This window comes from Sander lucioperca, chromosome 9 (genome assembly GCF_008315115.2).
Source record: "Sander lucioperca isolate FBNREF2018 chromosome 9, SLUC_FBN_1.2, whole genome shotgun sequence".
NCBI lineage: Eukaryota > Metazoa > Chordata > Actinopteri > Perciformes > Percidae > Sander > Sander lucioperca.
Window position 1 is genome coordinate 30,493,602 of NC_050181.1, and position 27,365 is coordinate 30,520,966.

Here is a 27,365-nt window from a genome sequence, read left to right on the forward strand (position 1 = left end):
TATTTCTAAAAATGTATGATGTTTTTGTTCAGTTATTATTACACAATACTTTTTCTGATCTTTTTGAATCCCCCGATAAATAACCCATATTACAAAAAAGACTAAAACTAATAAAAACTAAACTAAAACTAAGCATTTTCAAAAAATAAAAACTAAACTAAACTAGCAAACCCGCTTTAAAAACTAATTAAAACTAAACTGAATTTGAAAAAAAAAAGTCAAAACGAAATAAAAATAAAAACTAATGAAAAATGCAAAACTATAATAACCTTGGTGCACATCCGAATAACACTGGCTAACAGTAAATCTGCTGTTTGACACGGCCTACAATAAAGAGTCTCCATGATAGGAGGATAGGATAGGAGTTTGTGTTGGGTTATTCAGAATTTTCGAGAAACATCTTTCATACATTCAGGGTAGTATTCAACTTTCAAATGACAACACTTTTTAAGATATTCAACCTTCTTTGAGACTTTGAGAAAGCCCTTCTGACATTTTTACATTAGTGTGTTTTTGATAGAATGTACAGACTCAGAGTGGCATTATTTAAGGCACAGTGAGCTTCCAAGTGAAGCCGTGTCCAACTGCTGCACTGAAATACCAGGAGGACAACAGAAACAGGCCCTTTTCGGACAGCTACTGTCCTCACATTTCTGACACAACACACACCATTCTTGCACAGGATGATCAGCAGGGTGTCATGATATCTCTCACAGTATTAAATATTAAGCGATAGGAGTTAGGGTTTTTGAGCTAGAAGTAGGACTATCTAAGGTGCGGCAGAACCTCGACTCTGTGAAAACAGCTGTTGGTGTTGAGGAGTGAAGACAGTTAGGAGTCAGTCAGTTGGGCCTCACAGCACAGTAGTACAGAGTAGAGTCTGTCATTGCAGAAGAGGAGATCTGAAGAACCATTTTGTTTTTATCCTCACTCACTGAAACAGAGTTGGTATTTTGCATTATTTCTCCTGATTCCAGATGAGAGATGAGGAACTCTGGTTGCTTTCCTGGATATTGTCGATACCAGAAGAAATAATCAGCAGAACCTTTGGAGTATCTGTAGGACAGAGTAACAGAGCTGCCTTCTAAACTGTTCTCTTCTTTCTAGACTGGAGTGAGTTCTTCACAGCTGACACCTAAAGGAAGAGATAACTGTTATTTAATGTTGCAAAAGACTCAAATGACTCATTTTAGGTGTTATTGGAATACAACTTTTCAAGCTGTATAATCTAACATACCTGTTAGAATAGAAAGAAACATCAGAGAAAACACACAATGCTGCAGTGACAGCATGTTGAATAAAGGTAATGTTGATGGTTTGTGTATTGAACTCTGTTGAATATAGAAGTTCCTCTCTCTTCTATAGTTCAGTAACAGTTCAGCTCCTCCCTGAGTCTCTCTGTTCAGTGATTCTAGACTACATCATGAAAAATATAGAAGTTTAACAGTGTGTGACTCCCTCTGGTGGATGTTGTGGAGTATTGTGTTGTCTTTGCTCCAAAGGTTTTTGTACAGAGTTTTGGTGTTTCCTGTCACTGTGGGCTGCAGAGCACAGTAGTACACAGCAGAGTCAGACAGCTGAAGATTCTGGATCTTCAGAGGGACTGATTTTAACTTGGAATTGTGTGTAGATGAAAATCTCTCCCTGAACTCGTCTGCTGTGTTCCCTTCATCCCCTTGAATGCGCATCAGAATGAATTTGGGGCTGTTGTTTCCATCCTGTTTGTACCAGAAGAGATAATCATTAGTTGAACTGCTGTTATATTGACAGCCAAGTGTTACTGCCTCTCCTTCAGTAGCAGTCACATCTCCTTTTGGTTGCAGCACGTTGTCTTTTTGTGCTCTGCATTCTGTAAAACAGCAACAAACAGAATCAGTGTGCTGTTAAAGAATCATATCAATGTTGGATTGATATCAAAGAAACAGAGTTGTGTTCATACCAAGGCTCATAGCAGCCAGCAACACTGAGATGAACAGAGGCTTCATATCTGCAGTGTGGAGTAACTCTGAGCTACAGCAAGTATAAAGAAGGCTGTGATCTCTCTGTTTAGTCTTCATCAACACTAAGTTGGTGGATTAGAAGGAGGAACCTGATCACAGTGACAGGACTCATTCACAGCCCTGGGTTATTCCCCCTACTGACTTTGTCCCTCTCTCCTTTCTTAGTTTAACATTTCTTGTATGAAGTGGTCTTTGTAGTTTTCAGCTGACATGGTTCCTGTTTTACAGCTGGTGCAGATTCATTTTGTTCCCTAAAATATAAAAGGTGGTAATTATAGTGAACCTGAAACCTTGAACAGTGTGTGTCTCCCTCTAGTGGGTGTTGTGGAGTATTGTGTTGTCTTTGCTCCAAAGGTTTTTGTACAGAGTTTTGGTGTTTCCTGTCACTGTGGGCTGCAGAGCACAGTAGTACACAGCAGAGTCAGACACTTCAGCAGTGGAGATATTCATATGGATTTTTTTGTCCTCCACTTCAATCGTCAGTCCAGGGATTGGATTTTTCAATGTTCCTCCTGTTCCTAAATGAGAGATGATGAACTCTGGTGGTTTTCCTGGACATTGTCGATACCAGTAAAACTCATCACTACCAGTTACTTGTTTGGAGTATCTGTAGGACAGAGTAACAGAGCTGCCTTCTAAACTGTTCTCTTCTGTCTCTACTGGAGTGAGTTCTTCACAGCTGACACCTTAAGGAGGAGATCACTCTGTTATTTCATGTTGCAAAAGACTTAATACATGATTCACAATCAGATGTTATTAGGATTCAATGTTTTCATGCTTCATAATCTAACCTACCTGTGAGGATGGAAAGGAACATCAGAGAAAACATACAATGCTGCAGTGACAGCATGTTGAATAAAGGTAATGTTGATGGTTTGTGTATTGAACTCTGTTGAATATAGAAGTTCCTCTCTCTTCTATAGTTCAGTAACAGCTCAGCTCCTCCCTGAGTCTCTCCGTCTCCTTGTAGCTCTGTATTTTCACTTCTCTCAGTTACATTTCCTCTGCCGTCATCTCTAAAACATGAGTTATATGACGGTGGTTGCAACATCAGTGTCCTTTCCACTACTTTTTAATTGTTTTCATTTAACCTTTATTTAACCAGGTAGGCCATTGAGAACAGATTCTCATTTGCAACGGCGACCTGGCCAAGAATAAGACATAAACATGCAAGACAACATACAGTTTCACATTCAATACTGTACAAAAATACAAAATACAATAGGCTACATAAAGTACAGATTAAGTAAGTATTACAAGCTGGTGCAAAGTGAGGTATAGGTAAGTCAATGGATATGCAAAAGTGATATGGTAATAACACAATATAAATGAATAGACAGTCTATATAAATGTTGAAATGTAGTAAAGAGTCAATATACATAATATACAGTGAGTGCAAATTGTGGTCTAGTTAGTGCGGTAGATCAGTAGATGTGCAAAATTGTATGACAACAATGGTGGGACAAATAACAGTTGAGCATTCCAGGGCAGATGGATTAGATTCCTGGTTTGTTGTAGTTCATTCCCGTCATTTGCAGCTGAGAACTGGAAGGAGTGGCAGCCAAAGGAGGTGCAGGCTTTTGGGATGACCAAAGAGTAACTGCTTGAGCAAAGGCTGCAGGTGGGTAAAGCTATTGTGACCAGTGAGCGGGGCTTTGCCTAGCAAGGACTTGTAAATGAGTTGGTACCAGTGAGTTAAGCGTTGAGTGTCTAACGAGGGCCAGCCAAATAATGCATAGAGGCTTTTTCAGGAGAGACTTTGAGGCAGTTCTATATGACATCACTGAAAATCGAGAATTGGTAAAATTGTCATTTTCACCAAGGCGAGTTTGGCAGCATGAGTGAAGGAGGCCCTGTTGCGGAATAGAAAAACCGATCCTAGACTTAACTTTAGATTGGAGGTGGTTTATGTGTGGCTGGAAGGAGAAGGAACTATCTAACCAGACTCCTAAGTATTTGTACACTGCCACATTTTCTAATTCCAACCCATCGAGCTTGTTAATGCCAGTCCGATGGGCAGGGGTAGGCAGTGATCGATTGAAAAGCATGAACTTGGTTTTGACAAAGTTTAGAAGTAATTGGAGGTTTGTGTTGTATGGCATTGTAGCTCTCCTGGAGGTTTGATAGCACATTATCCAATGAAGGGCCGGATGTGTAAAGGATGGTGTCGTCTGCATAGAGGTGGATTTGTGAGCGCCCGACAGCAAGAGCCACATCATTAATGTAAAGGGAGAAAAGAGTCGGCCCGAGAATCGAGCCTCGTGGCACCCCCATAGAGACAACCGTAGGTTCTGACAACAGGCCCTCAGATTTAACGCACTGTACCCAATTAGAGAAATAGTTATTGAACCACGCGAGGCAGTCATGAGAGAACCCAAGGTTGTTGAGTCTATCGATAAGAATGCGATGGTTAACAGAGTCAAAGGCCTTGGACAGATCAATTTAGACGGCTGCACAGTAATGCTTTTTGTCAATGGAATGTAATATCAGTAATAGAGTTAGTCCTTTCCATGACTTAAATTAAATGTTTGCAATTATTTTAAGTACCAGAGAAATATCATTCCGTCCCGTTTATCCTATGCATTTTGACAGTCAACCAACTTCTGCTAATTATGAGAGATTTACTTTGAATATGTAATGTAAAAGCTTATTTAAGTAATCTTAAGTCCTTTTGAGTTTTAAATACTAATCACCTGAAAGGTTAAAATGTCCGTCTGAGACACTTAACTCACTCCATCACTCAGACAGTATCTGTTTTCAACTTACACCAACAGCAGTTACAAAGTCATCTATTGGACATCAGAATCATTAAGAAATGCCATACTATTCAAAAACAAAACTTCAAACTACTCCAGCAGCATAATCCAGTTATCAACAGATGATCAGTGTGTTAATCATTTTACAAACATAACATAATGGAACTGTGTCCATGCTTGGACACTTTTTGGTTAACGTTCTATCAAAATATGTATTTAAATACAAATAAAAATGATCTTGTAATGTTTTCAGTTAGTTTAAAGGTGTCAAACTGAATGTAACTTATTTCCTTTATAACGGAATATAATTTTAAACATTTACTTTAGCTCTCTCATTACAAAAGTTGGCAAAAGGAAGCTAATAATTAGCCGTGCTCGATCATATTGAAGTTTAACAGTGTGTGACTCCCTCTAGTGGACGTTGTGGAGTATTGCGTTGTCTTTGCTCTAAAGGTCTTTGTACAGAGTTTTGGTGTTTCTTGTCACTGTGGGCTGCAGAGCACAGTAGTCGCGCACACAAAGACACCAATGCAAAGTTTTGAGACTTTCATTACAACTAGTGTTGTTGTAACGTTACCCTTGGGACATAAAAAAGCTCCACTTCCAGACAAGGAATCACAACTCACCCTGTAGCTAGTACAGTGTCTTAGCACGGGGACATTTAGCGGAGAGTGAAGCCCACAGGCATATCCTCTGCGCCGCTGCATTAGATCCACAAGTCCCGCTCCATTGTCCCATATCTACTCAATCTGAACACTTTTCTCTGGGCCAGTATTCCGTTGTACAGCCTTGAACACTGCATTTACGACAGTGGCTCATTTTCAATATCGTTGAAAAACTTCCAAACTTTATTCTTTCTAAAGTACACAGCTTAGCTCGCAGCTAAGCTCGTGTCTGAGATCTGCATGCGTGACCTATATTCAAAACACCAGCTGGTCTCAGACCAGTGGTCTGTATGTAAATTTTGGGGCGTGACAAAGGTACAGACTAGAGCCAATTAAGGTACAGCCACCGAGTTGACGTCAACTAGCTTCGTTTGGATTCGCCCGTTTTCAGCGGCAGTTTGAAATTGTGATATTTGCATAGGAAAGAGGTGTCAATAGGACTTTGAGCTTCTAGGTATGCCTATTTTACCCACCGAACTGTAGTTATTCAACTATGACAAGGTAAACTCGGTTTTGCATTCTAACACCCCTTTAACAATGTTTGACTCCCTCTGGTGGATGTTGAGGAGTATTGTGTTGTCTTTGCTCCAAAGGTTTTTGTACAGAGTTTTGGTGTTTCCTGTCACTGTGGGCTGCAGAGCACAGTAGTACACAGCAGAGTCAGACAGCTGAAGCTTCTGGATCTTCAGAGGAACGGACTTATCCTTGATTGTTGCATCAACTCTCTCTTGCTCTTTAGAATTATCAGCTTTTACAGAGAAACGTTGCAGCAACATCTTTGGGTAATCATTTAATTCTTGTTTGTACCAGTACAAAGTGGGAGTTGGGTTACTGGTTTCAAATGTACAGTCAAGAGTAACTGTCTCTCCTTCAGTAGTAATGACATCTCCTGTTGGCTGGGTCACTCTGTCTTCTCCTTTACACTCTGGGGAAGAAGAGAACATGCAGAAGAGGAGATGAATTTATAAAGATGATTGATTAAAGGAGAACAATCAGTATTTTAAATAGTTACCTAGCCAGAGAGCCAGAATCAGGATGTTAGTCAGCCAGTGTTTCATGTCTACAGTGAGAGGGGAGGAGAGAGAGGAAGAGCATTGATACTCTGATGGATCTGGGCCTTCACATCATTGGTCCTTCCTCTTTCTCGTCTGTTGAAGATCTCTCAACATTTACAGCACATCAGCCACCCTGGTTTTTCAGAACGCTGTTGTTCAATAAAAGGAGGAGCTGGAAGGTTTTTGTTCAGAGACTGCGGGTTTGCTGTCATTGTGGGCCTCACAACACAGTAGTACAGAGCAGAGTCTGTCACTGCAGCAGAGGAGATGTGCAGATCCTCACCGTGATTTGATCCAGTCAGTTTACAAGAGTAGCATGTGTCTAATCTCGGAGACTCTGCTGGTCTTGTACTGATTAACAGGGAGTTCTTGTGGTTTTCCTAGATATTGTTGATCCAGGAGTAACCTCTTCACAGCTGACCCTAGAATCGATGTCAGCGTGGCTGCAGACTTCTGCTGAATCTAAGCGTCAACCTTTTGGACCAGTGGCCCCTGTCACTATGTTGGGCAAGTTACTCAAAATGGGTAATCACTAATTACTAACAATGTGTTACTGTACTTTGGTTACTCACTAGAGGTCGGCCAATTAATCGGCCGATTTTTGACATTCTTTACATAATCTAATCGAACCAGCTCGAACCAGCTCCCAGTCTGGGTTCAGGGGGCAGACACCGTCAGCATATTTAAGAATACATTGAAAACCCTCCTCTTTGATAAAGCTTATAGTTAGGGAGTGAGGAGTTGCAGCGTCCGCCTAGCCCAGCCCCCCTGCTTCTCTTCATAGTCGTCAGATTAATCTACCATATAATCAATAATAAAATCAGAGTAGAAGGAGGCAGGCCAGTACAGCCCCATCCAGTTGGGGAGAGTTCTAGCCCGAGCAGGCTCCTCTCCTTAACCTGTCTCTCTTAGTTATGCTGTTATAGACTGCTGGCTGACTTCCTTCCTTCCTTTGACACACTGAGGTGCTCTCTCCTCTCTCTTTCCATTTGTTTCCATTTGTGTGCATCCTTGTCCCAGCAATGCTTGTTACTAACCTAGCTCTGGGGAGTTTACTTCCCGGAATCCTTATGTTTTTTTTTTCGCCCAGCATATTTCCTTGGATTAGTATGGCACCAAGATCTTGGTTGCAGCTGTCGCCGTGGTCCTGCAGCACTCCCTGCGACACCCTGCTACGCTCTGCGGTGCCGTGCAGTGTCCTGCTGCGTCCTGCTGAACCCTGCAGTGTCCTGCTACGTCCTGCTGAACCATGCTGCGTCCTGCTACGCTCTGCAGTGACCTGCAGTGTCCTGCTACGTCCTGCTGAACCCTGCAGTGTCCTGCCACACTACATCCTGTAACGCCCTGCAGTGCGCTGCTATGACATGAACTACTACGACTACCATTTGTAATCACTGTTCCATAATCTTTATTGTGACTTTTATTGCCACTGTTCATCACATCCCCAACTGGCCCCGTCAGACACCACCTACCAAGAGCCTGGGTCTGTCCCAGGTTTCTTCCTAAAAGGGAGTTTTTCCTCGCCACTGTCGCACTAAATGCTTGTTCTTGGGGGAATTACTGGAATAGTTGGGGCTTTGTAAACTATAGAGTGTGGTCTAGACCTACTCTATCTGTAAAGTGTCTTGAGATAACTCCTGTTATGATTTGATAATATAAATAAAATTGAATTGAATTGAATAATCGGCATCGGCCGATATCCGAGTATATCAAGCCGATTTTTTGTGTTCAAGTGTTATACATTTTCTTCAGACCAAAAACAAAGAAATGCTGCTAGTTGCTACTGTGTGCAGCACTACTATTATTAAAATTGTGAATTTATTTTGTTTATGAAAGTTTGCAGATTTGTGTTCTCAGAAGTTTAATAAATGCTGCTAAGTGCACTAAACTTTATTTTTTCATTGAAAAGTTTATTTGACAAAGTTTAATTTCTTCTTAACTGTTTCATTTATTTAATATATTTTGTATACATTATTTATACAATATATGTTTTTACATTATACATTTTTAATTTAAGTATACAAGTGTAGATTGGTGAAGTGTTAAATAAATGTTTTTGTTGAGAAATTTTGTGTATCTTAAGTGTTAGATTTCATCTTTCAAATAGAGGTTTAAAAACAAGCACATATCGGCCAAATATTGGCCAAAATAAATCGGCAGCATGTATTTACTGATTTCTAAAGATCGGCATCGGCCAGAGAAAAACCCATCAAAAGTTGCCTTCAAACAACTCCAAATCCTTCCACTGTGAATAAAACTAGGTGACTCCTGAGCCCCTTTAACACAACGTCTCTTACATTACCCAGAGAAGCTGCATGTGAGAACGTAAATGTCTGACTCAGCTGGACCAGACATTAAACGCTCTTTAGCTTAAGTCTGTGTAATATCCGATTGAGCCTATGTGTGAATAGAACAGCTCATTGTCCAGAGAAAAGATAAGAGGTGTGTTTCTATTTAAATAAAAGAAGAAGCTCCTCTCTACACATCCCTTATTGTAGTGGTTCTCAAATGGGGGTACGTGTCCCCCTAGGGGAACATTATTAAGAACCCCTGATTTATTGGGTGGTCTGTGCTGCCCTCTGCTGATGCAACACTGAAATATAATAAAGTTATATAACAGGATAAATACTAGCATGGACAAATTGCCATATATTCTATTTCAATTAAAAGGCAGTGAATGCATTATTAAAAAATAAATACTTGTTACAAATTAGATAATTAGAATTAGATTTTCTTGTTCTTTCTTTGATTTGAAGACCTTTTTAAATCTTTCATATTTATCCATACGTCATTAAGAATTATTTTAAGAGAAATAAAGAGAAAAGTGTATATATATATATATATATATATATATATATATATATATATATATATATATATATATATATATATATATTCTCAGTGGTAACTGAGAGTGAGTCTGGGCAATCTTCATTCACAGTCCATTTCCAAAGGGGCGTCACCAACGGACGCCGCTCAAATGCCTCTGGGCGCAATTGGATAGTCCTTTAACCAATCAGACCAACGATCCAGGTAACGTAGCAGCGACGGCTACTAAAAATCCTCACATCCGTTTTTAATGCAACCAAGATGGCAGCGCCCATGAAGGCCAACTTAACGACTCCGAGCAGCTCTGCACAAACCAATGGGTGACGTCACACACACTCTGTCACACTAGCAGCTGCAACCACAGGGACTCTGGTTAAACTGGAAATATCAAAATCCATCTGATAGGAAGCTGTGGTTTGAATACCACTTCCCTCCTCTTTGAAGAGTAGTCAGATATCTGTGTTCAGGTTTTTGTACAGCCTCTTCTACACTTTGTATCACTGTGTTTCTAGAGCACAGTAGTAGAGACCTGTGTCTGCCAGGGTTAGTGTCTTTATGGTCAGTTCAGTTGAGTTTTCTGATGTTATGGATTCATATCTTATCTTATCTGGGATATATTCATCACTACTAGCTCCTCTAGCTCCTTTCTAGAGTATAAACTGAGGTGCCTGAAGGTCTGAATGATGTCTGTACCAGTGAAGTGTAGGAGAGTTGATCGTTGTCTCATATTCACATCTGAGTGAGACAGATTCTCCTTCTCTTTTACTGACTGCATTCCTTACAGGATAGATTTTGTATCCAGCTATTAATCCTGAAAAAAAGTAGAGAAAATGAAGTCATTAGACTAACATTGTTCATGAGGCTGAGAGGAGAAGACAGTGAAAAATGTCAACTGTATATTGTTACTCTGGACAGAAAAAGTTCAACTGTTCAGAGATTTCAGCTCTAAAATGCAGTTTATATAAATCTTTAGAAAATAATAAAACCATGTTGTTCTTTGTATCTTACCAAAGAAAAGAGCATCAAGAATAATCCACAGCCAATGTTTCATCTCTACAACAAGGTTTAAATCAACAGGAGAAACTAGCTGATGTTCAACATTCAGTCTGAGAATTGTTCTCTTCACAGCAGCACTTATTATTGACTGAATGGTTGAACACAGTGCAGAAGTAGTGCACCTCCTACTTGATAATGTTGCCCTCTAGTGGAGGTACAAAGTTCAGTACAACAGTGTAGAAAAAAGTCTTCCAGCAGCTTGTCAGTGTGTCAGCTTGTGTTTTTGTACAGAGACTGTGGGTTTGCTGTCACTGTGGGCCTCACAGCACAGTAGTACAGAGCAGAGTCTGTCACTGCAGCAGAGGAGATCTGAAGAATAATTTTGGTTTTATCCTCACTCAAGGAAACAGACAGTCTAGAGTTTGTTTCATTTTGCGTTCCCAAGTGAAAGATGATGAACTCTGGTGGTTTTCCTGGATATTGTCGATACCAGTAAAACTGATCACCACCAGTCGCTTGTTTGGAGTATCTGTAGGATAGAGTAACAGAGCTGCCTTCTAAACTGTCCTTTTCTTTCTCTACTGGAGTGAGTTCTTCACAGCTGACACCTAAAGGAAGAGATAACTCTATTATTTAATATAGAAACAGACTCAATAAATGATTCACATTCATATGTCATTGGAATAAAACTTTTTCATGCTGCATAATCTAACATACCTGTGAGGATGGAGAGAAACATCAGAGAAAACACACAATGCTGCAGTGACAGCATGTTGAATAAAGGTAATGTTGATGGATTGTGTATTGAACTCTGTTAAATAGAGAAGTTCCTCTCTCTTCTATAGTTCATTAACAGCTTAGCTCCTCCCTGACTCTCTCTGTAAAATGATTCTAGACTACATCATGAAAAATATTGAAGTTTTACAGTGTGTGACTCCCTCTGGTGGATGTTGTGGAGTATTGTGTTGTCTTTGCTCCAAAGGTTTTTGTACAGAGTTTTGGTGTTTCCTGTCACTGTGGGCCTCAGAGCACAGTAGTACACAGCAGAGTCAGACACTTCAGCTGAGATGATCTCCAGTTTAACATGTTTCTTTGACTTGTCAATGTGAGCTGAGAAATCAGAACCAGTTGGATAAGTCAATCCTCCCTCTGTGATGGAGAGCAGGAACTCTGGTCTGGATCTCTGGTATTGTCGGTACCACTGGATATTGTTGATAACACCCTCATATGTACAGGTCAGGTTGATGTTTCTGCCCTCTGCAACATGTTCTTCAGTACTTTCTGGCTTTATGCTATTCATGGAACCCAGGGCTGCAAAATGAGTATTATTCACGTCAGTTATCATTAACTTACACAGATAAACCTTTAGTTATGAAATATCTTGTTAATACAGCAGGTTATATGAGACTTTGATCTCTGTTCTAACACTCACCTATAAAGGGAGAGAAAAGTAAAAACAGGTAAAGCAACATGTCTTTGGAGTTGTTAAAGCCAAACAGACAGCAGATGAGCAATGTTCTTTGAACTTTGTTAGCAGCAGCTACAGCCAGGTTGCCGGTGCAGGTGGGTGTAAACAGCGTTCACAGCTTTAGTCAGTCTCCTCCCTAACTCCTCCCCAGCTCCTCCCTCTCATCTAAAAATCCTCACATCCGTTTTTAATGCAACCAAGATGGCAGCGCCCGTAACAGCAAACTCGACATCTCAGAGCTGCTCTGCACAAACCAATGGGTGACGTCACACACACTCTGTCCATTAATATTAACAGTCTATGTTTTCAATGTGTTACGTTTTATGCTTTTTTCTGAATGTTTCTTGAATGTAAAGTGACAGTTTAGTATCTTTGGTCCTCTGTAGCAGTTTGAGGTCAAATTCAAAGATGGTGAAGTTGTTGAAGCTTCTGTTTTCATTAAATTCTTAAGTTAGTAAAACCTTTGGTGGTAAAAATGTGATTCAACTGAGTTCTTCTATGAATAATGATATTTCATAGTTTTATTGGTTAGTGTTTCAGTGTCTATTTGGGATGCAGATCAACATGTTGAACAATGGAAGGAGCTCATTGTGGCCTAATGGCCCACAGGATATGAAGAGGATTTAGTAGGTAAGTCAGTGTCCATTTATTTGTTGTCATGGTGTCTTGTGTTTGAACCATCATACAGTTGGTTTGTCATTGATGTGGATTTGCTGCTCATGTGAATCCTCCCACAGTGTTACATTAGCAGCTGTAACCACAGGGACTCTGATAAAACTGGAATAATCAGAATCCATCTGATAGGAAGCTGTGGTTTGAATACCACTTCCCTCCTCTTTGAAGAGTAGTCAGATATCTGTGTTCAGGTTTTTGTACAGCCTCTTCTACACTTTGTATCACTGTGTTTCTAGAGCACAGTAGTAGAGACCTGTGTCTGCCAGGGTTAGTGTCTTTATGGTCAGTTCAGTTGAGTTCAATGTTGTTTGGGATTCATATCGCTTTTCTGGGATATATTCATATTCGGATGAGTCTCTTGCTCCTTTCCAATGTATAAACTGAGGTGCCTGAATATCTGAATGATGTCTGTACCAGTAAAGGTAGACTTCGTCGTCATTTGTCCCATAGTCACATCTGAGAGAGACAGATTCTCCTTCTCTTTTACTGACATCATTTTCTACAGGAGAGATTTTGTCTCCAGCTATTAGTCCTGAAAAAAGGAAAGTAGAGAAAATGAAGTCATTAGACTAACATTGTTCAAGAGGCTCAGAGGAGTAGACAGTGGAAAATGTCAACTGTACAATGTTACTGTGGACAGAAAGAGCTCAACTATTCAGAGATTTCTGCTCTGAACTGCAGTTTATATAAATCTTTACAAAATAATAAAACCATGTTGTTCTTTGTATCTTACCAAAGAAAAGAGCAGCAAGAATAATCCACAGCCAATGTTCCATCTCTACAACAAGGTTTAAATCAACAGGAGAAACTAGCTGATGTTCAACATTCAGTCTGAGAATTGTTCTCTTCACAGCAGCACTTATTATTGACTGAATGGTTGAACACAGTGCAGAAGTAGTGCACCTCCTACTTGATAATGTCGCCCTCTAGTGGAGGTATAAACTTCAGTACAACAGTGTAGAAAAAAGTCTTCCAGCAGCTTGTCAGTGTGTCAGCTTGTGTTTTTGTACAGAGACTGTGGGTTTGCTGTCACTGTGGGCCTCACAGCACAGTAGTACAGAGCAGAGTCTGTCACTGCAGCAGAGGAGATCTGAAGAATCATGTTTGATGTATCCTCACTTTCATAAACAGACAGTCCAGAGTTTGTTACATTTTGCGTTCCATAGTGAAAGATGAGAAAATCTGGTGGTTTTCCTTAATATTGACGATACCAGAAGACATAATCATCATATATCTCTTGTTTGGAGTATCTGTAGGACACAGTAACAGTGCTGCTTTCTAAACTGTTCTCTTCTTTCTTGAAATGGAGTGAGTTCTTCACAGCTGACAACTAAAGGAAGATATAACTTTATTTTTTCATGTAGAAACTGACTCAATAAATGTTTCACATTCAAATGTTATTGGAATAATACTTTTTCATGCTTCATAATCTAACATACCTGTGAGTATTGTGTTGTCTTTGCTCCAAAGGTTTTTGTACAGAGTTTTGGTGTTTCCTGTCACTGTGGGCCTCACAGCACAGTAGTACACAGCAGAGTCAGACACTTCAGCTGAGATGATCATCAGATTAACTTGATTTTTCTCCTTATTCAGTGTAGCATTCAGTCGAGGGTGAGGAGGTGTTGCTTCCACTACTGAAGGCGATGTTGTATCAGTGATCAGGAGAAGGAACTGAGGAGCTGATCCAGGATCCTGTCGATACCACTGGAGATTTTCAGCTTTAACTGAATAGGTACAGGACAGAGTAACACTACGGCCCTCTGATGAAAAGACTTCAGCACTGCTGGCAGTAATATCATCTTCCATCGTGTTACCTAGTGAGGAAAACAACATGTTAGATTTACACTTCTGTTCCAAAGTCACATATCTAACGTTTGAAAAACATCACACTTATTAGTGATACAGTGATGACATCTAGATTTGTATCTTTGAAATGTTAAAGTTTGAACTAAAATCTGAACTGGATCCATAAAACTTTGAAAATGTCTTTGTATTTCAGGATTTATAATCATAAAGATACATACCTATGAGAGTGAAGCAGAACAGAATTGCAGTGAGTTTTTCCATGTCTGCAGAGGTGAAATGCTGTTTATGAATGTTCAGGATGAATACGTTTTGTGAGTTGTTTGGTCTGATGTTCACAGCTGGAATCAAACAGTTCTCTGTCATGAAGACACCTCTGCAGTCAGTAGGAGGAGACTCAGATGTTGAATTAGTTTCATTCCTCCAAGTCTTCATCACAAACTGTGTTTCATTAGTGAAAAGAATCCAGACTGTCTCATAAAATACAATGAAGTTTATCAGTGTGTGACTCCCTCTGGTGGATGTTGTGGAGTATTGTGTTGTCTTTGCTCCAAAGGTTTTTGTACAGAGTTTTGGTGTTTCCTGTCACTGTGGGCCTCAGAGCACAGTAGTACACAGCAGAGTCATAAGGTTTAGCTGAGGAGATCTGCAGATCTATTTTGGTTTTATCCTCACTCACTGAAACAGACAGTCCAGATTTTGTTTCATTTTGCGTTCCCAAGTGAAAGATGATGAACTCTGGTGGTTTTCCTGGATATTGTCGATACTAGAAGAAATAATCACCACCAGTTGGTTGTTTGGAGTATCTGTAGGACAGAGTAACAGAGCTGTCTTCTAAACTGTTCTCTTCTTTCTCGACTGGAGTGAGTTCTTCACAGCTGATACCTAGATGTAGTAAAAGACATAATAAATGATTCACATTAAGATGTTAAAAACTTGTTAATGCTGCATAATCTAACATACCTGTTGGAATGGAAATAAACATCAGAGAAAACACACAATGCTGCAGTGACAGCATGTTGAATAAAGGTAATGTTGATGGTTTGTGTGTTGAACTCTGTTGAATATAGAAGTTCCTCTCTCTTCTATAGTTCAGTAACAGCTCAGCTCCTCCCTGAGTCTCTCTGTTCAGTGATTCTAGACTACATCATGAAAAATGTTGAAGTTTAACAGTGTGTGACTAACTCTGGTGGATGTTGTGGAGTATTGTGTTGTCTTTGCTCCAATGGTTTTTGTACAGAGTTTTGGTGTTTCCTGTCACTGTGGGCCTCAGAGCACAGTAGTACACAGCAGAGTCAGACAGCTGAAGCTTCTGGATCTTCAGAGGAACTGATGTCTTGTTGATTGTAGCATCATCTGTCTTTCTGGAAATCTGGAGCATTATCTTTTGAGTTTGAGTAACGCTTCAGCATGTACTTTGGGAAATCATTTATTTCTTGTTTGTACCAGAATAAAGATGGACTTGGATCAGTTGTCCCAAATGTACAGTCAAGAGTAACTGTCTCTCCTTCAGTAGTAATGACATCTCCTGTAGGCTGGATCACTCTGTCTTCTCCTTTACACTCTGGGGAAGAAGAGAACATGCAGAGGAAGAGATGAATCAATAAAGATGATTGATTAAAGGAGAACAATCAGTATTTTAAATAGTTACCTAGCCAGAGAGTCAGAATCAGGATGTTAGTCAGCCAGTGTTTCATGTCTGCAGTGAGAGGGGAGGAGAGAGAGGAAGAGCATTGATACTCTGATGGATCTGGGCCTTCACATCATTGGTTCTTCCTATTACAGTTTTTCTCAATTGCCAAAACACAATTTCTGAAACCTTGCTCCATTTTCTAAAACATTAAACACAAAACCTCATCTTCAAGCACTATTTACAAAACCTCGGACTCCTCTCGCAAAATTAAACTTTCGCCTCAAAACAGTTTTACCTGTGATCAAAATCAAACACTGCTCTCAAATCATAAACAACGTGATCAAAATGATATTCATTATCAAGCAGTCAGTAAACAATACACCAAAAAATAGAAAACACGTTGTTCAAAACATATAGTTCTCAGGAAGAAGTACATTTTTAATCTCAAAACAAATTTATATATTTTTCCTTCATTGTCTTTAGATGAACGAAAACATGTTCTATCATAGTAGCTCAAAATTGATCAGCAATTACTACTCTGATTTGCTCTTTTCATTTTTTTTTGTTCTTCCTCCTCCTTGTACCCCTATTTCTACAGTCCTGTACCCTGCATCTCACAAACTTGTCCTTTGTCTCTGTGATACTGTAATTCTTGTTATATGTTGTTATAAACCTGCAACCAGTCAAAATCTATTGAGCAGTCAGTACTGTTAAAGTAACAAATGGATAGCACAATGTTCAGGGCCATACACTTTATTCATTGTACATTATACAGCCTACAATGCACTGTACTACAGTATATAATACTAAAAGAGACAAAAATCAAAGGAGTAAACATGTGATCACTGTGTTTCTTCTTGTCTTTGGGCTGGGTCAGGCCAGAGCACTTCGTCGACATCACAAGCAATATTGTCCCTCCTGAGGCAACGGGGGAAGAAGCCTCTTGTGTGCCGTATCCATCCCTGACACCTCGCATACGCACTCCTCCTCGTCTTCATCCTCTCACATTGTTTCTTCTATCCATTCTCAGACTTTCTCCTTCCCACCTTCAACAACCTGTTTGCTCTCTGAACTGGCTTATATTGGTTGTGTCACATCATTTGAAACAAGTGAAATCAATTTTGAGTGGTTGTGTTCAATCGATGACGTTTTCTCTATTTGTATTTGATTGTTGCAACTTGTGTTTACCAGTATGGATGACATGTGTGTTTGAGTACAGAATGTGTTTTGAGAATGAGAATGTGTTTAGAGTTTGGCTGAAAAGTCTACGTGAGATTTGCAAATTGTGTTGTACCATGTGAAATGGTTTAAGGTATTGACAACAGACTGCACAAGTATCTAAATGAGTTCAGGCAACTGAGAACTTTGTTCAGCCAATGGGTTTTAGTGTTTTAGCAAATGAGAAAAACTGTAATAACAGTTGATTCAAGAAATAAATGTAAATGAATTTATAGGTGAAACAAGTTTCAATTATTATACTTGTTCCTCTTTCAGTTTGGGGAAAGGTATCAAGTCTTTCAAGTCAAAGGTCTCAAGTCCAAGTGAAGTCATGAGTCATTGGTGTTGAAGTCCAAGTGGAGTTGCAAGTCTTTTCTTCTTGAGTAGTATAATGGCTAAGCCTTAAAACTTAAAGCCACTGAGGGGCTGCTATACGGACTTGAAACAAACAGTCTATGGCTAGTAAACTAGATGGCGCGCTCTGTTCTTACCTTACACCGCTCAGTAGCCTACTGCGTTTTGATGGTCATTTTTTGATCACTATGTTCTTCAAATGAACGTGCAAGAATCCATGTGTCCATTAAACTCCATCAACAAACATGTACACATCCCCATGAGTGTTGCGGTGTGTAGCAATTTGATGCGGTCAAAAACTATTTGTGCTCCTCCGATTAACAGCACCCCCTGTTATCTTAGGGCAGTGGTGGCCTAGAGGTTAGAGAGCTTGTGACCGAGAGGTCGTCGGTTCAATCCCCAGACCAACAGGATAAAATCTGGGTGGGAAAGTGAAAGTGTCCCTCATTACCACCACTGAGTTGCCCTTGAGCAAGGCCCTTAACCCCAACCGCTCCAGTGGAGCTGCTCAGTGGCCAGCAGATCAGACTGTGGTTGTGCTGGGCAGCTTCCAGGTGTGAATGTGTGCAACTGTGTGAATGTGATCAGGGCGTTGCTGCAAAAGAGAGGCTGCCTCTCAGTGAACCTCCCCTGAATAAATAAAGGTTAAATAAAAAAAACCTGGTGACACCAGTGGACAATTTGTGTCCTACAAAAAATGAAAATGGCTCTAACATGTAGTGTCTAAATTCATCAAATTTGTGACTTAAGTCTGCGCCTTTTGTTAAGGGACTCTAAACATTTACATCATATTTAGCATATGTAGTGATTGTCATGAGTCTCAAAGATTGTATTGGAGAAGACAACAGGATGTCTGTTAAGTAACACTTATCAACAATGACAAACAAACTGTAGAGAAAAATATCTTTCTTGTCATTTTTGTTTTTGTTTTTGTGATTCTTAACAAGAGTTAAGAACCACAAAAACAATGAACTGGACTACATCTTTTTTATGAAGTTGTAAGCACAAATAATCATTGTATTTCATTGTATACAATGAAATATTGCATTTATTCAGTGATTTATGTTATGTGTATATGTTCAGTGAGGAGCTGTCAGGTTTTTGTACAGAGACTGTGGGTTTGCTGTCATTGTGGGCCTCACAGCACAGTAGTACAGAGCAGAGTCTGTCACTGCAGCAGAGGAGATCTGAAGAACCATTTTGGTTTTATCATCACTCACTGAAGCAGACAGTCCAGAGTTTGTTTGATTTTGCGTTACCAAGTGAACGATGAGGAACTCTGGTGGTTTTCCAGGATATTGTCTATACCAGAAAAAATAATCAGTATATTCAGCTTGTTTGGAGTATCTGTAGGACAGAGTAACAGAGCTGTCTTCTAAACTCTTCTCTTCTTTCTCAGCTGGAGTGAGTTCTTCACAGCTGATACCTAAAGGAAGAGATAACTATTATTTCATGTTGTAAAATACTTTATACATGATTCACATTCAGATGTTATTAGAATAAAAGTTTTCATGCTGCATAGTCTAACGTACCTGTGAGGATGGAAAGAAACATCAGAGAAAACAAACAATGCTGCAGTGACAGCATGTTGAATAAAGGTAATGTTGATGGTTTGTGTATTGAACTCTGTTGAATATAGAAGTTCCTCTCTCTTCTATAGTTCAGTAACAGCTCAGCTCCTCCCTGAGTCTCTCCGTATCCTCGTAGCTCTGTATTTTCACTTCTCTCAGTTACACTACTAAGGTAAAGTGATTCTAGACTACATCATGAAAAATGTGTAGTTTAACAGTGTGTGACTCCCTCTAGTGGATGTTGTGGAGTATTGTGTTGTCTTTGCTCCAAAGGTTTTTGTACAGAGTTTTGGTGTTTCCTGTCACTGTGGGCCTCAGAGCACAGTAGTACACAGCAGAGTCAGACAGCTGAAGCTTCTGGATCTTCAGAGGAACTGATCTTAACCTGGAATTGTGTGTAGATGAAAATCTCTCCCTGAACTCGTCTGGTGTGTTCCCTTCATCCCCTTGAATGCGCATCAGAATGAATTTGGGGCTGTTGTTTCCATCCTGTTTGTACCAGAAGAGATAATTAGTAGTAGTTGAACTGCTGTTATATTGACAGCCAAGTGTTACTGCCTCTCCTTCAGTAGCAGTCACATCTCCTTTTGGTTGCAGCACGTTGTCTTTTTGTGCTCTGCATTCTGTAAAACAGCAACAAACAGAATCAGTGTGCTGTTAAAGAATCATATCAATGTTGGATTGATATCAATGAAACAGAGTTGTGTTCATACCAAGGCTCATAGCAGCCAGCAACACTGAGATGAACAGAGGCTTCATATCTGCAGTGTGGAGTAACTCTGAGCTACAGCAAGTATAAAGAAGGCTGTGATCTCTCTGTTTAGTCTTCATCAACACTAAGTTGGTGGATTAGAAGGAGGAACCTGATCACAGTGACAGGACTCATTCACAGCCCTGGGTTATTCCCCCTACTGACAACTTTACACCTAACACTTTTTGTGTCTCTCTCCTTTCTTAGTGTAACTGTTCTTGTATGAAGTGGTCTTTGTATTTTTCAGCTGACATGGTTCCTGTTTTACAGCTGGTGCAGATTCACTTTGTTGTCGAACGTATAAAAGGTGGTAATTATAGTGAACATGTACATGCCTTTTAATATTAATTCATAGAAAATTTGAAAGTAAACTGAGTTAATATTTCAACATGTTACGTTTCATGCTTTTTTCAGAATGTTTCTTGAATGTAAAGTGACAGTTTAGTATCTTTTGGTCCTCTGCAGCCTTTGAAGTCAAATTCAAAGATGGTGAAGTTGTTGGAGAAGCTTCTGTTTTCATGAAATTCTTATGTTAGTAAAAATGTGATTCTACTGAGTTCTTCTGTGAATTATGATGTCATGGAATATAAACTTAGAGCAGTAGTGGTAGTGTGCACTGAACTGAAAAGAATGAGGTGACCGCACTCTGCTGATACTCCCATACATTTACACAGGCTAAGGATTTATCTAATAGGTTCCTCAGCAGAGGGCACAAACAAGAGTGGGTAAATACTGCAATGGAACGTTTTGACAACATCTCACAAGATGAATGCCTTCGGGCTACAAAAAAGAGCACTGGTAAGAAGACTAATGCCCCCATGTGTTGCGTAAAATACTCCCCACTGGGTCTTTTAGTGTAATAAGTCTGTCCAAAAACACTGGCACATCATTGATTCAGATCCCAGTCTAAAAAAAATGTTCCCAGATAAGCGGAGTATGGATTTTTTTAGCGTGCAGCTAACCTAAGAGAACTCCTACCGCCTGTGCCAGATGGAAATTCTAGGTGTGGCAGCTATGTACAGTGTTCATACACTCATAAATGTAAAACGTTCAACCACCCGCACACTGGCAAAGTGACACACATTAGTGGTGCTATCACCTGTACCACCACACATGTCATATACATGATCGTTTGTCCTTGCGGCCTGGCATATGTGGGCAAAAACATGCGTGCGTTGCGCACGAGGATCTGTGAACATAGGAGCAGCATTAGAACGGGGGACGAACACAGTCCCGTAGCTGCCCACTTTAAGCGAACTGGTCACAATGTTAGTGCATTGAGAAATGTTGCGGTGGAGTATGTTAAGAACCCTCCAAGAGGGCGTGATCATGGCAGAGAGAAACTTTTTGGATTTATTACCTCAACACAATGTCTCCAAACAGGTTAAATGAAGAATTTGATAGAAATCCTTTTGTGTAATGTCTTTTTTGTGATATTGTGTGTGGGATTGGTCTAATGTGAAAAATAGTGTAAATGTGGGATAGTGGAGCACATGATGTAATTTTCTTCATTTTTTCATTGTCTGTGTGCAGATTGTGTATATGTAATTTTATCACTAGTGGTTTTATGTGGTGACTATGGTAAAGGTGGCACTTAGGCCCATCAAGGCCTTGGTAATCAGTTTAAATGAGCTCAGCTGATTGCAGTTTGTGCCCTATGTCCATGCTTGAGCCACTGATATATGCTTTTTGACTTAGGAAGACCCAGCAGGGGTTGAAACATTGCAGCACAATAAACTTATGGGAGTATCAGCAGAGTGTGGGCATTTCATTCTTTTCAATGGAATATAAACTGCCAGTGATATCAGAGTTTAATTATTTAGTGTTTCAGTGTCTATTTGGGATGCAGATCAACATGTTGAACAATGGAAAGAGCTCATTGTGGCCTAATGGCCCACAGGATATGAAGAGGATTTAGTAGGTAAGTCAGTGTTCATTTATTTGTTGTCATGGTGTCTTGTGTTTGAACCATCATACAGTTGGTTTGTCATTGATGTGGATTTGCTGCTCATGTGAATCCTCCCACAGTGTTACATTAGCAGCTGTAACCACAGGGACTCTGATAAAACTGGAATAATCAGAATCCATCTGATAGGAAGCTGTGGTTTGAATACCACTTCCCTCCTCTTTGAAGAGTAGTCAGATATCTGTGTTCAGGTTTTTGTACAGCCTCTTCTACACTTTGTATCACTGTGTTTCTAGAGCACAGTAGTAGAGACCTGTGTCTGCCAGGGTTAGTGTCTTTATGGTCAGTTCAGTTGTTTTCACTGTTGTTTTGGATTCATATCGCTTATCTGGTATATAATCGAATGTGTTGTCTTTTGCTCCTTTCCAGAGTATAAACTGATGTGCTTGAAGGTCAGAATGATGTCTGTACCAGTAAAGTGCAGGAATATTTGATGTTGTCTCATATTCACATTTGAGTGTAACAGAATATTCTTCTCTTTCACTGACTTCATGCGGTTTTACAGGAGAGATTTTGTTTCCAGTTATCATTCCTGAAAAAAGTAGAAAAAATGAAGCCATCAGACTAACATTGTTCATGAGGCTGAGAGGAAAAGACAGTGGGAAATATGAACTCTACATTTTTACTCTGGACAGAAACAGTTCAACTATTCAGAGATTTCTGCTCTGAACTGCAGTTTATATAACTATTTAGAAAATAATGAAACCATGTTGTTCTTTGTATCTTACCAAAGAAAAGAGCAGCAAGAATAATCCACAGCCAAAGTTCCATCTCTACAACAAGGTTTAAATCAACAGGAGAAACTAGCTGATGTTCAACATTCAGTCTGAGAATTGTTCTCCTCACAGCAGCACTTATTATTGACTGAATGGTTGAACACAGTGCAGAAGTAGTGCACCTCCTACTTGATAATGTCGCCCTCTAGTGGAGGTACAATGTTCATTACAACAGTGTAGAAAAAAAGTCTTCCAGCAGCTTGTCAGTGTGTCAGCTTGTGTTTTTGTACTGAGACTGTGGGTTTGCTGTCAGAATCAGATGATGCTTTTCTTCAGACAGTTTCGTAGAGAACCTTGTGTCCAATGTCAGATATTCAGCTTCTTTTGTAATGTTCATCCCTGAGATGAATAATATGAACTCTGGTGTTTTTCCTGGATATTGTTGATGCCAGTAAAACTGATCAGCACCAGTTGCTTGTTTGGAGTATCTGTAGGACAGAGTAACAGAGCTGTCTTCCAAGCTGTTCACTTCATTTTTGACTGGATTGAGTTCTTCACAGCTGACACCTAAAGGAAAAAAACTTTTATATAATGTTGTAAAAGACTTATTCACAATCAGATGTTATCAGGTTTCAATTTTTTCAAGCTGCATAGTCTAACATACCTGTGAGGATGGAAAGAAACATCAGAGAAAACACACAATGCTGCAGTGACAGCATGTTGAATAAAGGTAATGTTGATGGTTTGTGTATTGATCTCTGTTGAATATAGAAGTTCCTCTCTCTTCTATAGTTCAGTAACAGCTCAGCTCCTCCCTGAGTCTCTCTGTCTCCTCGTAGCTCTGTATTTCACTTCTCTCATTTACACTTCTAAGGTAAAGTAATTCTAGACTCATCATATTGAAGTTTAACAGTGTGCGACGCCCTCTAGTGGATGTTGTGGAGTATTGCACTGCCTGGGGGACTCACAACTACTTTAGGATCCCACAATTACAGATTTGTTTAGTACTTTATAGTAATTATAGTAGAATTGTATATATGTGACACCTACCTATATAATATATGACATGTAGGCTATGAATTTCTGTAAACTGCTGAGAGAGAGAGAGAGAGAGAGAGAGAGAGAGAGAGAGAGAGAGAGAGAGAGAGAGAGAGAGAGAGAGAGAGAGAGGGAGAGAGAGAGAGAGAGAGAGAGAGAGAGAGAGAGAGAGAGAGAGAGAGAGAGGGAGAGAGAGAGAGATAGAGAGAGAGAGAGAGAGAGAGAGAGAGAGAGTCTGATTACCTCCGCTGTCTGAAAACTCCTGTGTTCTGAACGACACGTCAACGTAGTATGTGAAGGCATTTCATCATCTGCTGTCTTAGTTTGTAATCCCGTGTGTCTTCTTGCTAATAACACCTGTTTTCGTCATCTCTGAGATGATTTTCGACCCTTTTCGACGCACTTCTTTCGACATTCTGAACCACCGCGGAAATGTCAGAGCGCGTCACATGACCATTCTAAGCAAATCACGTTGTCAGAAATTGGCATCAGCCAATGAGATTGCGCATTTAGAGTTAAATCCCCCCTTTTACTTTCATGATTGGTTGCTGATGAAAAGGAAATGACCATATTTGGATCCGACAGCATTATAGAGTAGAGAGAGAGCTTTCCAACGGTATATGTGATGACAGGGTGCAGACAGCGATCGCGGAGCAGCGGGATGATTTAGAACGCCAACTTTTGTTGAATTTACGACCCAAATGTGTATTTTTGACTTTTTTTCACCACAAGTCTGAAAGAAGACATGTTATTAAAGACAAATAGCCCAAAATCTCAAAATTGACCGGTGAAAAAAAAACAATGTTTTTGCCTGCCATGTCTCGCCTTAAAGGCAAGGCAGCTTTATTTGTATAGCACATTTCAGCAACAGGGCAATTCAAAGTGCTTTACATGAAAACAGATTAAAACATTTAAAACAGATAAAATACGAGAATAAAAGTTACAGTGCAGTATAAGAAATGAAACATTGAAGAGCAATTAAAACAGTTAAATATATACAAGCAGATAAAATAGGAATTTCTCTTCATATGCTTATATAGATTGTCATACAGTGTCAACAATGCAACTTCAGTATAAGAAATGAACAGTTATTTAAAGAAAGGCAACATCAAAAAGATAGGTCTTCAGCCTTGATTTAAAAGAACTGAGAGTTGAGGCAGACCTGCAGTTTTCTGGGAGTTTGTTCCAGATATGTGGAGCATAAAAACTAAATGCTGCTTCCCCCTGTTTAGTTCTGACTCTGGGGACAACAAGCAGACCTGTCCCAGACGACCTGAGAGGTCTGGGTGGGTCATAGTGTACTAGCAGATCAGAAATGTATTTTGGCCCTAAACCGTTTAGTGATTTATAAACCAGCAAAAGTATTTTGAAATCAATTCTTTGAGGCACTGGAAGCCAGCGTAGAGACTTCAGTACTGGAGTGATGTGATCCACTTTCTTGGTCTTAGTGAGGACTCGAGCAGCAGCGTTCTGAATCAGCTGCAGCTGTCTGATTGATTTTTTAGGGAGACCTGTAAAGACACTGTTACAGTAGTCAAGTCTACTGAAGATTAAAGCATGGACAAGTTTTTCCAAGTCCTGCTGAGACATAAGTCCTTTAACCCTTGATATATTTTTAAGGTGGTAATAGGCTGACTTTGTAATTGTCTTAATGTGGCTGTTAAAATTCAGGTCTGAGTCCATGACTACACCAAGATTTCTGGCTTTGTCTGTTGTTTTTAACATTATTGTTTGAAGCTGAGTGCTGACTTTTAATCGTTCCTCTTTTGCTCCAAAAACAACCACCTCAGTTTTTTCTTCATTTAATTTAAGAATGTTCTGGCACATCCAGTCGTTAATTTGTTCAATGCACTTAGTCAGTTGTTGTATTGGACTATAGTCCCCTGGCGATAAGGTTATGTAAATTTGTGTGTCATCTGCATAACTATGGTAACTTATTTTGTTGTTTTCCATAATTTGAGCCAGTGCAAGCATGTAGCATGTTAAACAGGAGAGGCCCCAGAACGGAGCCATGGGGAACGCCGCACGTCATATTTGTATGCTCAGATGTATAATTCCCTATAGACACAAAGTAGTCCCTATTCTTTAAATAAGACTCAAACCACTTTAGTACTGAGCCAGAAATGCCAACCCAGTTTTCCAATCGGTCTAGTAATATGTCATGATTGACCGTATCAAATGCAGCACTGAGATCAAGTAATACTAAGACTGAAATTAAAGACTTTAACAAGAGCTGTCTCAGTGCTGTGGTGTGGTCGAAAACCCGACTGGAAGGCATCAAAACTGTTGTTTAGTGACAAGAAAAGGTTGAGTTGTTGAGAAACCGTTTTTTCAATGATTTTACTTAAAAATGGAAGGTTTGATATCGGCTTATAGTTGCTCATTAGTGAGATGTCTAGATTGTGCTTTTTTAAGAGTGGCTTAATGACAGTTTTCAGGGCCTGTTGGAAGATACCTGAGAGAAGAGACGTGTTTACAATCTGTAACGGAGAACAATCAGTAGTTTAAATAGTTACCTAGCCAGAGAGTCAGAATCAGGATGTTAGTCAGCCAGTGTTTCATGTCTGCAGTGAGAGGGGAGGAGAGAGAGGAAGAGCATTGATACTCTGATGGATCTGGGCCTTCACATCATTGGTCCTTCCTCTTTATCATCTGTTGAGGAACTCTCAACACTTTGTAATTTATCTGAAGTTTAACAGTGTGTGACTCCCTCTAGTGGATGTTGTGGAGTATTGTGTTGTCTTTGCTCCAAAGGTTTTTGTACAGAGTTTTGGTGTTTCCTGTCACTGTGGGCCTCAGAGCACAGTAGTACACAGCAGAGTCAGACACCTTAGCTGAGATGATCTCCAGATCAACACGTTTAGTTTTCTTGTCAATGTGAGCTGAGAAATCAGAACCAGTTGGATGAATCAATCCTCCCTCTGTGATGTAGAGCAGGAACTCTGGTCTGGATCTCTGGTATTGTCGGTACCACTGGATATTGTTGATAACACCCTCATATGTACAGGTCAGGTTGATGTTTCTGCCCTCTGCAACATGTTCTTCAGTACTTTCTGGGTTTATGCTGTTCATGGAACCCAAGGCTGCAAAATGAGTATTATTCACGTCAGTTATCATTAACTTACACAGATAAACCTCTAGTTATGAAATATCTGGTTAAAACAGCAGGTTATATGAGACTTTGATCTCTGTTCTAACACTCACCTATAAAGGGAGAGAAAAGTAAAAACAGGTAAAGCAACATGTCTTTGGAGTTGTTAAAGCCAAACAGACAGCAGATGAACAATGTTCTTCCACTGCAGTAGAATGAAAAACTAAACAGCCTCTCTGATGTGCAGCCCTTCTTCTCAAATTTAAGCTGATTGGGCTTTTAGTTCCTCAAACATTTCTGCTCTGGAGACAGAAATTATCTCATTGGTTGAGTTAAACGTCTGTGGGCGGGGCCAGAGAATAACCTTTTGCTGAAAGTTGAAAAGATAAAACAGCAGTGAAGAGAAAGAAGACCTTTGGTGGATGTTTCTGATGTTGGTTGAGTTGTTGTGTGATTATCTTAAAGTTTATCAGTGTGTGACTCCCTCTGGTGGATGTTGTGGAGTATTGTGTTGTCTTTGCTCCAAAGGTTTTTGTACAGAGTTTTGGTGTTTTCTGTCACTTTGGGCTTCACAGCACAGTAGTACACAGCAGAGTCAGATAACGGAAGCTTCTGGATCAGCTTGTTTTTTTCTGCAGAGACTGTGGGTTTGCTGTCACTGTGGGCCTCACAGCACAGTAGTACAGAGCAGAGTCTGTTACTGCAGCAGAGGAGATCTGCAGATCCACACAAAGCTTTTCTTCAGACAGTCTAGTAGAGAACCTTGTGTCTGATTGTAGA

General features: G+C 39.9%; 5 gene segments (V, D, J or C); all 5 read right to left on the bottom strand.

The window, feature by feature from the left end:
• Positions 1-1,544: 1,544 nt before the first annotated feature.
• On the bottom strand, positions 1,545-2,099 carry LOC116037171 (the record flags this gene model as incomplete). The annotated part of the segment is given in 2 exon segments: positions 1,545-1,849; positions 1,940-2,099. Coding segments are annotated over 2 exon segments (423 nt in total), but the record flags the coding sequence as incomplete, so codon positions are not given.
• Positions 2,100-10,398: 8,299 nt separating this feature from the next.
• Positions 10,399-11,174, bottom strand: LOC118495933. The segment is given in 2 exon segments: positions 10,399-10,909; positions 11,019-11,174. Coding segments are annotated over 2 exon segments (393 nt in total).
• Positions 11,175-12,970: 1,796 nt separating this feature from the next.
• Positions 12,971-14,726, bottom strand: LOC118495856. The segment is given in 3 exon segments: positions 12,971-12,976; positions 13,963-14,258; positions 14,469-14,726. Coding segments are annotated over 3 exon segments (516 nt in total).
• A 4,612-nt stretch (positions 14,727-19,338) lies between these two features.
• Positions 19,339-19,896, bottom strand: LOC118495930 (the record flags this gene model as incomplete). The annotated part of the segment is given in 2 exon segments: positions 19,339-19,646; positions 19,737-19,896. Coding segments are annotated over 2 exon segments (426 nt in total), but the record flags the coding sequence as incomplete, so codon positions are not given.
• A 6,124-nt stretch (positions 19,897-26,020) lies between these two features.
• Positions 26,021-26,838, bottom strand: LOC116037176. The segment is given in 1 exon segment: positions 26,021-26,838. A coding segment is annotated over 1 exon segment (405 nt).
• Between the last annotated feature and the right edge of the window lie 527 nt (positions 26,839-27,365).